Source organism: Aythya fuligula, chromosome 6 (genome assembly GCF_009819795.1).
Source record: "Aythya fuligula isolate bAytFul2 chromosome 6, bAytFul2.pri, whole genome shotgun sequence".
NCBI classification, from domain to species: domain Eukaryota; kingdom Metazoa; phylum Chordata; class Aves; order Anseriformes; family Anatidae; genus Aythya; species Aythya fuligula.
This window is the reverse complement of record NC_045564.1, coordinates 9,205,215-9,218,564: the sequence shown is the minus strand read 5'-3', so window position 1 is coordinate 9,218,564 and position 13,350 is coordinate 9,205,215. Positions and strand designations below refer to the sequence as shown.

General features: G+C 40.8%; 1 protein-coding gene across 1 annotated transcript; it reads left to right on the top strand.

Annotated features, from left to right (window-relative positions):
- The first annotated feature begins 2,902 nt into the window (after positions 1 to 2,902).
- On the top strand, positions 2,903 to 12,762 carry COPS8 (COP9 signalosome subunit 8). Its single transcript, XM_032190164.1, has 8 exons — positions 2,903 to 3,057; positions 4,418 to 4,488; positions 5,967 to 6,015; positions 6,937 to 7,069; positions 7,972 to 8,079; positions 8,524 to 8,586; positions 9,604 to 9,645; positions 10,762 to 12,762. Exons 1-8 carry the CDS (start codon positions 2,980 to 2,982, stop codon positions 10,839 to 10,841), a joined length of 624 nt encoding a protein of 207 aa, XP_032046055.1. The 5' UTR covers positions 2,903 to 2,979; the 3' UTR covers positions 10,842 to 12,762.
- Positions 12,763 to 13,350: the final 588 nt, after the last annotated feature.

Sequence of the window (13,350 nt, the reverse complement as noted above, 5' to 3'; positions counted from 1 at the left end):
AGGCCTGGCAAATGCCTCCTGCAGTGGGCTGCGGCATAACCCTCCACAAACCAGCAACAGAAAAATGAGAAAGAAAAACCCAAACCTGAAGCCTGATCCAAGCTCTCAGTCCGTCCTCCATAAAGGGTCCAGAAAGGAGCCATCCCCTGAACTTTGTTATTGTGTTTTGGTTACAATGCAGCCTTCTTTTACGTGTTAATCATTAAACCATGCTGAGCCTGGGGCCGATTTCATGGTTCCTTTTCAGGGTAAAATTCTCCATTCGCTAAGCTAGTCTGAACAGAGCTGAAGGAGAAATCAAAATTAATTTTTCCTGACAAGAGTATTTCATTGAGAAGTTTTCAGACATCGACACTTTTGGTGATGCTGAGAGCGTAAAAACAAAAACAAAACAAAAAAAATCCCTTCTAATATATTTCCTCCCCCAAACTGCTATCACATCCTTATGCAGCTTTTGAAAATTTTGTCCTGCAACCAAAATGGTCAAATTTGCCTTAATGAAGCTACCTCCTACTGAAAACTGACCCATGTGTGACAACCCTCCACATATGGCTGTGCCACCTCTCCTTGCAGTGGGTGTCTGGGGACATTTTTCTGTATTAACCAGCTTCATCCCCTCCCGAAAGCAAATAATTTGAGCTCTTTGGACATCCCTGGCTTGGAACTGCACTGTGTGAGCAGACGATGTCTCCTCGCCCAATGCTTGGCTTTGTCCCTGACAATTTAACACAGTCTGGGGAAAAGCTCGGCCCCAGGGGAAGAAAACCTCTTGGGAAGCAGTCATCAGGCCTCAAATAAAAGAGATTTTGGCTTTTTGAGGGGCAGAAATCCTCCAAGGAGTTCACCTCCTGGCCATGGTTTTGCTGCATCATGGGCTTACAGGGGGATGTCCCTGGGGCAGGAGGGGTGGTGAAGGGGGAGATGAGAGGCAGGAGAAGAGGGATGGGGGAAAAAAAAAAAAAAAAAAGAATAATTAAATAAACAAGTAAAAATGGGGAAACAGTATTTCTGGCTACCTCCACACAGAGACATTGCTAGTAGAGTATCAGTGGTCCTGGTGGCTTTGGGAGGCTCAGCTAACAGCACTGGAAAGCACCGCTTCCTCCCTTGTCCCAAAAGCTTAATGAAAGCCTGAAAAAAAATAAACAAAAATGGCCTGGCTGCCCCAAAATAGAAAGAGTTTCTGGCATGAAAGGAGAGGGGGACATTCGGAGGTGGCCGGGAGCTGCACAGGAGAGAAGCGGAGCACGGCGGCGAAAGCTCCGTCCTATTTCTTCGGATTTTTCTGCATTTCCCTTGCAGGCAGTGCCCTCTCGTGGGAAGCTCTCACAAACCAGCCCTATTTTGATCATTTTTTCCCAATCTCTGGAGTGATCAATCGCCCAGGTGAGAGGAGGAACGTGCTTTGCCCAGGCCTGTGAGTGCCACCAGGGGAGGCCTTTGAAGGCAAAGCTGGGTTTCGGGGCCTGGAGGGCTCAAGCGAAGGCTGTGGGGTTTGTAGGGGTGCCCAAGACTCCAGAGCCCCTGCCCATGTGTGTGCTTGCTCGCTGCGAGTCAACGTGTGGCCCTGAGAGCTCATTAAGGATGGCTAATTAAGCATGGAAACCCTCTGTCCCCATCAGCTCCCATTCCAGGTCAAGGAGGGAGGGATTGCCTGCGGGCAAGGGACTAAACACATCTTGGGGTGCTTGCCTCCACGGACAGCATTATGACTGTCCTGTCGCGGGGGATGTCCCACTGCTGCCTCCCACTCCAAAAATCGAGAGAATTCGGAGTGTGAGCAGCAGGTGAGAGCAGCGCAGGGCCCAGTGCAGCAAAGGGCCCTGGGGACGGGGGCGGCTGGAGGTGGGAGCAGCTGTGCCCTGGTTCCTCCTATCTCCAACCCCAAAGCGCCGAGACCACCACCACGGAGCCTGTTTTTGGTGCAAATGCTAATTTATAGGATAGGTGTAGCCATATGTATGTATGGTTATGTATATGGACACATATATCCTCTAAATATGTGTGTATGGGGATATATATATGGGGAGATATATTTATATATATATGTATATACAGAGGTATGGGGATATGTATATGGGGTATATATATATGGAGGTATGGGGATATTTATATGGAGGTATGGAGGTATATGTATGGGGATATATGTATTGGAGGTATATATGGAGAAATATAGGGAGGTATACATGGTTATGTATATGCAGTGTATATATGGCTATATATAAATGGAGTATATATGTGGATATATCTATATACATACATGGATATACTCCATATATATACATATATATATGTCTACACACATACATGGGTATATCCATATATATATGGATATCAAAATATATATATATGCATATATATATATGGATATACCCCATACACATAGTGTATATATATCTGTATACATACAAAGATATACCCCATATACATATGTATAAGGGATACATGGATATACTGCATATACCTAAATAAATATCCATATACACACATGGTTATAGTCCATATACATACGTATATATATACATACACAGATATATCCGTATATATGCATGGATATACCCCATATACATACATATATATCCATATATATACATGGATGTACTCCATATGCATACATATATATGGATATATCCGTGTACATACATAGATATACCCCATATCCATACATATATGTATAAATACAGGGATATATGCACATATATACACGGATATACCCTCTTACATAGCTATATGTACCCATATACACACAGGCATGTACTATTTATACATAATCATTTTAATATTCACACACGCGCCCCTCTGGCCCCGCCCCCGGCGCTGGCCCCGCCCTCCCCGCAGTCCTCCAGAGCATAAGAGCCGCAGGACAGAGCGGCCCGTTTGGCGCTGCAGACGGAAGTACGGTAGGTGCGCGCCGGAAGTGAGGGCTGTCGGGGCCGCCGCCTGCTGTGAGGAGGAGGCGGAGGAGGCGGCGGGGGGAAGATGCCGGTGGCGGTGATGGCGGAGGGCGCCTTCAGCTTCAGGAAGCTGCTGGAGCAGTGCGAGACGCAGGAGCTCGAGGTGGGGCCGCGGGGTGTCCCCCTCTGTGGGCTCGCCGCCGCTCTCAGCCCGCGCCCGCTCCGCTGCGGGCCCTGCGGCGTCTGTGAGGGGCTGGGGGGGGTCGGGGCAGGGCTCAGAGGTTGGCAATGAGGAGACATTTCTGTCAGAAAGAGCAGCCAGGCACTGGGACGGGCTGCCCAGGGAGGTGGTGGGGTCACCATCCCTGGGGGTGCTCAAGGAGAGGTTGGACGTGGTGCTTGGGGGCATGGTGATACTGGCATTAGGGGGATGGTTGGACCCGACAGTCTTGGGGCTCCTTCCCAGCCGTAATGGTTCTATGAAATGCTTCACTGTGAGCAGTAGCTCCGTTTTTGCTTCCTTCAGCAGTACTGTAGTTATAAAACTGCAGATTTTTAGGCTGGTTCTGGTGGTGGTTGGTTTTCCATCTGTTCTTCCAGTCTTCTGACAGAAATTAATGAATTGTCTTTAATTTGTCACGGGGAAACACTAGAGGTGCAGTTGCACGGTGCTTACAGGTGGTATTGCTTGAGCTGGCTTTGTTTTAGCAATTGTAATCCAAAGAGCATTTGCAGAAACTATTCAGGGTAGGTGATGATCCCTGGAAAACAGTAAGAATAGCTGGGGATGATATCCACTCTGGCACAGCTAATCACCTCCTCCTGGCTTAGGTGAGCTTGTAAATCACATGTGTAATTAAATCAAGTAGCTGCATAATTGGCTTCCTGAGAGTGCTTGCTGCACTGCCCTTTTGCAATAAGCTTTTAGCAATTTATCAGTCATTTCACTTTTTAAATTATGATGGGCTATCAAAGTTTTATAACTTTGTGATAATTCATTTTTCCCACTTGCATGATTTGTGAGGCCTGCTGAAGTGTGGCAGTGCTTAGGCTGTTTTTTAGGAAGGGCAGCTTGAGTGAGCAAAGAAATTGTGCTCTGGCTGGAACTTCCAGAATGGAAAGTTCCAGAATAGATGGAATTTTTCTTCCTGCATGGAACTGAAGTTCAGATCGAGGTAGATGAAATCATGAGTGCCTAGAACAGTTTGTGAGGAGATATAAAGATGGTTACCACTTCCCTGAGCAAGAGCTAGAACATAGCATGGTGAAATGTCACTTCCTTGTTGATGCAGCAAAACAAAGCTAAATTCTCTAACTAAAACTTGTGGTGTGTGCAAGTTACTCTGCATAGAAAGATACAACTACTTACAAAGTACTGCAGCAACTTGTCCACAGCTGTTACCTGATGTGAAATCAGCAACTGCCTAGGAGAGCTTGGTTTTACTGAACTTAGCTGCTTGCTTAGTTGGTAAGATATCCTGCTTTTAAAATATCTAACTAAATTCCTTGTGCCTGTTTTTTAGGCCCCTGGAGGAATTGCAACGCCTCTTGTTTATGGCCAGCTTCTGGCTTTATACCTGTTGCATAATGACATGTAAGTGGCTTGTATTAATCTTCAACTTCAGGTAGTGGATTTGTTACTGTTAGGCTGATCAGGACTGATCTGTAGCTGCCAGAATGCTAATGGTTTGTTGTGGGATTAACAAAATGCATGTAGGTAATGCTGTGTTCTTGAAGTAAATTAAAGTCTAGACTTCAGCCTCACAGCCTCTTACTCTGTTGGAATATTTTCCTCTGTTGGCTCTTGTCCACCTTCGTAACTGAAGGGGCAGATTTCAGTTGTTTAAGTGGTGAAATGGGCTCAACTGGAAAGCATGGAACACTTTGGTGTTTGACTCGTGGCTCTTCCAAGCTTTGCTCACTTTGAATAAGATTGCAGGCTGCTGCTTGTGTCTACAGTGTGGTAGGGCAGCTTTAAACTAAAAGTGAGGGACACTGATGGTTTAAAGATGTTAAATCTGCATCTGCATCCCTCTGAATGATCCTTTAAATTTAATCTGGTGGGCTGTTACTGCATCCCTGTATGAACTTGATTCTTTGCATTTAGTTTTATTGATGTGCTTCTGGTTACTTGTTCTGGCAGAGTAAACAACACTGCCACATTCGATGACAAAGCCAAAGCTAATGTCAGGGTAGTGATTCCATGATTTGAGTGTTTTCTTGTATTGTAGCTGTATGTTATTTTGGGGCAAAATTCCATTCTGTACTGATGTTGAATATTAGCTTTAGTTAATTAATCCTGACTTGGTGTTGTAGAACCGTGCTTTAATAAGATGCAGTGAATCTTATTTTCTGTTTTGTGTTTTAAATCTTTTGGAGCATTTCTAATCAGTTCCATTGTAGATTTCCTCAGCTGTGCTCTAAAGATCAATGACTAGATATTTCAATTAAATGCATGTGAGAAAGCTGAGTTGAGAAGAGCAAGCACTCTAAATCTTCGATCCCCAAAGCAGGGTACAGTCACACTAAGAACACTTTCTTGTACTACTAACAAATGTTAATCTGGAATTGCATTTTTGGCTTATAATTTCAAGGTTCTATTTCTGTGTTTTATATCAGTACAATATTACATCTGTATAATTTCTGAATATGTGTATTGGTGGTGGTGGTGCATAAAAAGGTTTTACTGATAAGTGCATGATCCAAGTTTGGAGACCACCAGTCTAAATGACAACTGACTGTAAAAAGTTAGTTGTGCGTGTGTTTGTTCAATTTGCAAGTGTTCCAAAAACAGGGCAAACCTAACTTTTGTGAAGTTCTGCTTGTGGTAGAAATGTGGAAAACCTCTTCTCAGCTTTTATTCAATGAGCTGATTAATGAAATATTTTGTTGTGACTGTGATGTCTTCTTGAAAATAACTTTTTTCTACTTCATCAGACATAAAAGGAATTATTTGAAAGCACCAAGATTGTGTCATGCTTGAGTTAATTTTAACATCTGAACCAATCTTTGGTGTCCCCTTGTAGTAAACATTCGGTCACTGAGAAGCATTTTTTAACTTCCTTTTTCTAGGAATAATGCACGATATCTTTGGAAAAGAATCCCTCCTGCTATTAAATCTGTAAGTACTTCATAAAATGCCAGCTGATACTAAAACAGTTTTGTGTAAGCTTGCACATGATGATTTTTTTCCCCCTCCAAGGATTCTGTTGGGTGAGTAGCTTTGGGCTCAGTTCTCTGCTGTGAGCTGCATGTCCAGCAGATGGCATACTGGTCTTCCTAAAGTCTTCTAGTTGCAGATTTGCCTACTCTCTCTTCCTTACAAAGTAATCTGTGATGCAGGATTCTGTAAATCTGGAGTTCTTTGAAAGCCTCGTGGTAAGGGGTAGTCAGCTGGAGGAAGGCAATGGCTGTGTTCTGAATACCTGATTCTGTGATGGGGCCATATTCCACCTGAAGGTGTAAAATACCTTGTGCAGTGAAATGCAACTTCAGATAAGTTGCACCATCAGATTTAACTTTCTGAAGGCACTTCAGTTTGCATTGCATGTGGATCAAAGATGTATGTTGAGCATTTAGCTAAATATACTAGGAATGCCTCCAAACCTTACTTGTTGTTTCAGTTTGAGATGTTTTTTCAAAGAAACAGTTGGGGTCGTATATTTTACAAGAAACAAGTGCTCTGTAGTCCTGAATTAAGAAGTCTCAGGGTCAAGATGGGACCTGTCACATGGTTCTGAAAGACTTTTTTATTGAAAAAAAAAAAATTATCAGTTCAGTCAGCAGTAGGCTGAACCAAATCTCATCTGGGCTTTCTCTGAAACTTGCTGCGTTTGAACAGCAGCATTCTGTGAGTAGCTGGTCTGGTTTTTAGGTGTAACTTGCATTTGGTGTGAAGCAACATTCTTATTGGGGGGGGGGAAATTTGTTGCATGGGTTATTTCAGGAAGGTTACACCTCTGAAAGCATAGCATTTTACATTGGTAAAATGGGCATTGCAGAGAACAGACAACTATGGATTAACTGTTTTTTGTCTCAACAGGCAAATGCTGAACTTGGTGCAGTTTGGTCAGTAGGCCAACGAATCTGGCAAAGAGACTTCCCAGGAATCTATACAACAATCAGTGCGCACCAGTGGTCTGAGACCATTCAACCAATCATGGAAGCACTTAGAGGTACCTTAATTTTTTTGTTCTTGACAAGCAACAGCTTAGTAACATTATAAAGCAAAGGTACATTGTTGCCAAGCATTTGTCTGTTTTAATTAAGGGATCTCAGGTATCAGGTGTAAATGAAAAAAGCTCATTAGAAAAACTTTTAGGTATGACTTCGAATGCTTTTATTTATTGTCTGGTTGTGTATTCTTTCTTACTGGATTTTCACACAGTGTTTGGCTCTGTAATAGCAAAATGGGCTACTAGGCACTCGACTTTATCCAACTTGTTTAACCAGAAGCGTAGGCAGCTTGGTTTGACATTTCAGAACCTTGTGATGCTTATGAAAGTTTCTTTTAAGTGTGGCTTTAAACAAATGCTTTAGTAGTTATAGGCTGTGTAATAGTAACATGCAAATAAACAGTCTTGCTACTAGAGGGCGCTACAGACTGCTAAAAAAAATCTTCCAAGTTTTGCAATGATTTCTGTGAGTATTAGGAACAACTGATTTGTAGGTGCTTTGGTACTAAAGAAGATGTGGGGATAAAAGAAATGATTGTAACTAATTGCTATTTTTCATGATTTTCTGATTCAGAACTATTTGAGAAATCCATTTCAAATGGCAAATGCAGTCAAAAGTGGAGTTCCTCAAACTGCAGTTTACATCCTGGTGGTAGTACCCAAGCAGCTGCAAACAACATTTTGAAGTTAAAAGCAATCTCTGACAGATTTTGCCCTGGACATAAGCAAGCTATTGTCAGTATCTGCTGACTGCGACTTGAACAAATTGTGGGAAGGAAGGGGGAACTTTGAGGTTTTAGTGGTTTTCCCAAATGGATTGTGTGCTGTTTGGATTGGAAACATTTTCTGAGGTTTCTTGGCTATGGAGATTAGTATGTCTGCTTACATTTATCTCTTTTTAGATGCAACTAGGAGGCGAGCTTTTGGACTGGTTTCTCAAGCATATACATCAATAGTTGCAGATGATTTTGCAGCTTTTGTTGGGCTTCCTGTAGAAGAAGCTGTGAAAGGTACTTTCTGCTAATTCACTGAGTAACTTTTCTGTAAAAGATTGAGATCAGAGAGCCATAAGTGGTAAATAAATGTGTATATATATAGCCTGAGTTTATTTTAGAGGGAGTTGATGAGGCAGTGCATAGAGGTAAACGGCTTAGTTTTAGATAAATGTTTCAATTTTACTTGCTACCTGTTACCTTTATCCCCTTCTACCTGTGGAAGCATCAAAGCAATTCACTGGTAAACAGTGAAGTTAGTGGGCTAAACTGGTTTCATGTGCTATTACTTTCAAGAGCTTGCTTGTTGAACTAAGTGTCTAAATACTTATGAGAAATGTCTCGGTTATAGCATATAGGCAACATACAGAGATGCTTTTCTACTGGTCTTAGTGTGTGTCTGTTTTGTTTCTAACAACTGTGGAAGATCTGTTCTTAAAAACTTTAAAAATATCTTTTCAGGTGTGTTAGAACAGGGCTGGCAAGCAGACTTTTCCACTCGTATGGTAATGCCTAAAAAGCCAGGTGGGTGGAGCTGTTGTTTCATTGGACATTGAATTTACCATTCTAATAACTATGCAATAGTTTCTAATTAAAATTTTGCATAATGTTATGTCAGATATTTTATGTGGACCTATGCAGCTGTAAAACATGGGATGTTTATGAAATGTAGGAAGTACAGAGTAGTGGGTCTTGTTTGGTCTTACAAGCAGTCTGGATTAAACTAAATCCTCAAATTAACATTTTTAAACAAAAGCAGACAGGATATGCTGACTTCTCCAGCTCCTCCTCTGCTGCTGGCTCTGACTCATTGGAACATAAGTTGGATGACCTCAAATGACATGTCTTAATCTAATAAAGATGAGTAAAAATATATCATTTTTAAACCTGAGAACTTTTTCAGAAGTTAAACTTCTTTAGGCAGGGTTTTAGTAGATCTTTGTGCTGAGGACCTCAACTTGTTGAATAATTTCCTTTGCTTTTAAAACTTTTTCTATGGAATCTTTTAACTGTCTTGGTGTTGATAACGATCTGTGTTGCTGCAAAGCTCAGCCTGTGAAAACACTTTTTCATAGTGGTATCGACGGCTGTTTTCTGTTTGAGGCAAAGATAAATGTTAAGCTGTGAAGGCGGAGATAAAATGACTGCTCTTAAGCTGTACAGTACTACTCTAGAAGCAGGAGCCAAACTGTCATGCATCTAAAGAGAACATAACCAAACAGAGTCCTGAGCTCTTTGACCATTTTTTTCATGAACTAGTTGCAAAATAAGCTGTTTTGAGAGCTAGTTACGTGTGGTTCTTTTCCAAAAATGAGCGCAAGAGCTGCTATTGGGACAAAGAAAGAGGCAGGAGGTGTTCACTGTTCTGAAGCTGCATGTCTAGTTCACTGAGCACTGAGTATTGTATGTTTTAAATATGAACTAAAACCTGGGCAATGAACAGCCTTAATTTTAAATACCTGTTTATCCAGGTTTGGCTTGGTGCATATAATCATTTAAAACTGGTCCATGGGGCTAACTTCTGTTATGTTTTTTCTGTAGGTGTACTGGAAGCTTCCTTTAACAGATTTATTCCTTCATCAGGTACTTCCTCTTTGTGTACAATTTGCTTGCATATGTTGAAGACTTGCATGATTAATATGATTAGTTTCATAACTCAGCACCACAGAATAGGAAAATACAATTGGGCTGCTTAAATGTTTCTCCCTCAGTCTTCTCTTCCCCTTACATACAAATCTGCAATTTAAATGGTGCTCAAGATTCACACTTACATAGCTGATTCCAGAGCAGGAGTAGGCAGTTGCTGTAAAACAAAAAGAAATTTCTGATGAAAAGGCAGTTTTTTCACAAAGCAGCTCTGAGTAGGCTTCATTGCTTTCATGAGGAGGGATTTCTGAAGTCTTCTGTGTGTAAGAAATTTTTTTCTCAAAGCGTAGCTGTAGGTTGAGGTGTGTTGTATTTTGTCATGCTGATTCCCAGAATAGTTTCTTTTTTTATGAGAAGTAACAGTAGATCTGAATTGGTGGCTTGTTGTGTCTAACACAGTTGCCAGAAGTGTCTTCAGTTTACAGATTTAGTTTGAAGAGCTAGGGTCTTGCTTCTTGAAACTATTCTAAGCAGTATGTCTTGTTCAACTGCTGCTAACTTTTCAGGAAGAATAAACAATGCAATTTTCCTGACTTTAATTTTTGATCTTTCGTTCCTGCCACGTCTAGCTGATTCTAGCCACTTGTCTTCTACCCCATCCTTAAATTGTAGTTCCACATTGGTGTTTATTTAAGTATCTGCATGTGCACTGCGTTCTCCTGCAACCTGTGCAGTGTTTTGTTGGTTAGGTAACCAACAGATCTGTGGTATCTTCAGTATGCCAGCTTGTAAGGAAAGGAGCACCTGAAGAGCTCCAGCAGCATTTTTATTCAAGTCCAGGGAATATTCAATAATCATAGATCCCAGTATAGGAAAAAAAAAATAATTTCAAAGCCTGCTGACAACTGGAACTTGGTAGAAGTATCTTTGCTGTTAGTAACTCTTTGGTGACTTAGTTGTGCAGATGACAGAAAAATATTTTATCAGCTAATGCTGCATAGGCAGAAGTTCAGATGTGCCCCCTAAGATTCTCATGTGTTTAATATTTTCCATTGATTTACTTTCTTAATTTTATTAATGCTGTGTTTTTGACTTTCATTATTTTTTTTCTAGAACCTGCTCCCGTTCCACCAATTCCAAATGAACAGCAGTTGGCCAGATTGACCGACTATGTGGCTTTCCTTGAAAATTGATTATCCTGCTTCTCTATCCAGAGCAACTTGGGAATCCTGTGTACTGACAGTTCTAGAAATCTAAGACATTTTGTATCTGTTAAATGTTGCAGCATCCCTTACTCAAATGTCTAAAGTATATCATGTATGTTATCCCAGTTTGTGTTTGCCAAAGCCAAGATAGCAACTGAAACAGTCCTTTAACTCCTGTAGTTTTTGTTCAGTAGGTACACAGCAGTATTACTTAGTAAGGTTTTTCTACTGGCCTGTAGCCAAGAGATGCAGAACTTTTTTTCCAGGTTTATCAGAAATGGAGAAGAAAAGCTTTGAGGAATGAAGCAGGTTAAGTGTACTGGGGGATTAATGTTACTGGGTTACCTGCTTCTGCGGTGAGCACTGCTGTGCTTATCGCAGGTCAGTTGTGTGTTGATCTAAAGTACAAAGCGTGGAAGACTGCTATCCATATCTGTAGAGAGCAAATGTTTTGATGAAACAGTAACTTAAATAAGAAAACTATTTACAGTAACCCTTTTGCAAGTCTATTTGTGACATTTTTTTATAGTTGAACTTTTTTTTCTTGTCGGTCTTTCTGATTTGTTCAATCTTCCTTTTTGTTTTGTGAGAAATTTCACATCAGGCATGTTCTTATGGCAGAGTAATCGATGTTCACCTTGAGGAAGAATTTTACTTCTTGGAAGGCTTTATTTTTGAGTGAGCGCACATAGGACACTAGAGTTTTTGCTTGGGAACTGTACCCCTTAGAGCCTGTCATGTCATGTTTCTTTTCAGTATGCTGAGCCAGGATCTGCTACGAACGACTCTTACCTGCCTAAGCTTTCTGGATTGGTCATGCAGTTACTAGAAAGGAATTTGAAAATCAGAGTAGGTGTTCTGGAGTAGAGGCCAGTCAGGGTAGGGATGATATTTTATGCTGCAGTATCAGTTTGAAGAATAGATTTCCTGTACCAGAGCACTGCTTTGTTAATTTTTAAGTTGAGAGTGGATTTTAGAAGCAAGAAAAGACTTGTATTCCCTGGCTTCTTATCCTTCTTATTATGCTGGTAAAAAGACTGTGGGAGAATAGTGGTGCTCTAAAGGGCAGTGCATGCTTTCACTTCTCACCCCCCATTCTTCAACATATTCGGTGGTTTTGTCATTGAAGATGGCAGGTGTGCTCTATGTTTTGATTGTTTTTCCAGTGTGCACTACCTACTGTACATTCCTTTCGGGGAATGTGTTTGGGAGGAATTGTAAACCGTGCACTGCTGCTTTGAGAGCTCCCTTTATATGTAAACATTTAGTCAAAGTGATTATTTATTTGAAACCCACCTAAGACTTGGATTTCTTAAGATGATGCAGATTTATTTTCAGTGATATTAAAGAACGCGTTTACATTGATCTTGTGTGCTTGATTTTTAATTTTCCTTAGAGTAAAATTCTGGTTTGGATAGTTTTTTAATGGATTCTTATTGGCCTAATTTGTACAGGGCTAGTTACAGATTAGTGCAATGCTTTGTGCCTAAACATGTATTCAGAACAGCTTCATGTACAGCAATTGTATGAGTTTATATTAAAAACAAAGCACTGATGCCACACAGGAGTCCTGTAAAAATGTTTGAAGGTGTAAAGTACTTGAACTAGGTGAAAATTTCCCCTTCTATGCATGTACTGGGCAACGCTGTTGCAGTTTTTGTGCAGGACATGGAAATAATCCTACTTTCAGTAACAGAAGTTGAACATGATTGCTAACTTGGCTAAATACTTGGCTAATTACTGACATGGCTAATTACTTGCACTTAAGTGTTAATAGGAGAAGAGTACTGTGTATGCTGTTAATCTGACTAAAGTTTAGTAGCTTGGCTCTTTTCTCCAGTGCTAGCAAGCTCATCACCTTGGAATAGTATCTGGTCTGCTGCAAAATTAAAGCTGGCTTTTAACTTTGGGTGTGGGATTAACTTGTTTCTTGTCTTGAGTTCTGTGCTCTCAGCTTTGCTGTTATGTTTTGTCTTTGTAACCCAAACTGTTCCAGATCTTTTATCCTCATTGCCTTTTTGGGGAGTTTCTGGTTTCCTGTTAGTTTTTAAGTCCATCTGCTTGTTACTGTTTCAATAGTGGATATAGCATGGCTTACCACAGTGGCAGTGTATCTTGTTGGTTTTTTTCCTGATCCTTTTGAAGATTGCCTTTGTTCTACCATCTTTTGAACACTGCTCTGTTCTCAGAGTAATAGTGACAGTTATTTCAGTATCTTTCATCAGTAGTGATAACTAGTTTGTGCATCACTGCATATCCATATTCAGTTTTTTTCCCCCTCTGGTTAATGTGATACATGCATGGATAACAAACAAATGCACAGTGAAACAGTTGGTAAAATTAAGGTGTTTCTGGTCTCTGCAATCAGAATTTATTATCACTTGAGTAACTTCAATGTTTACATTCTTGCCTTGCTAGTGTAAATAAGTTTTGAATATAGCAGGTTTTGTGATTGGTGGTGGTCTCCTTTGTTATGAGAACTAAACTCCCTGCAACT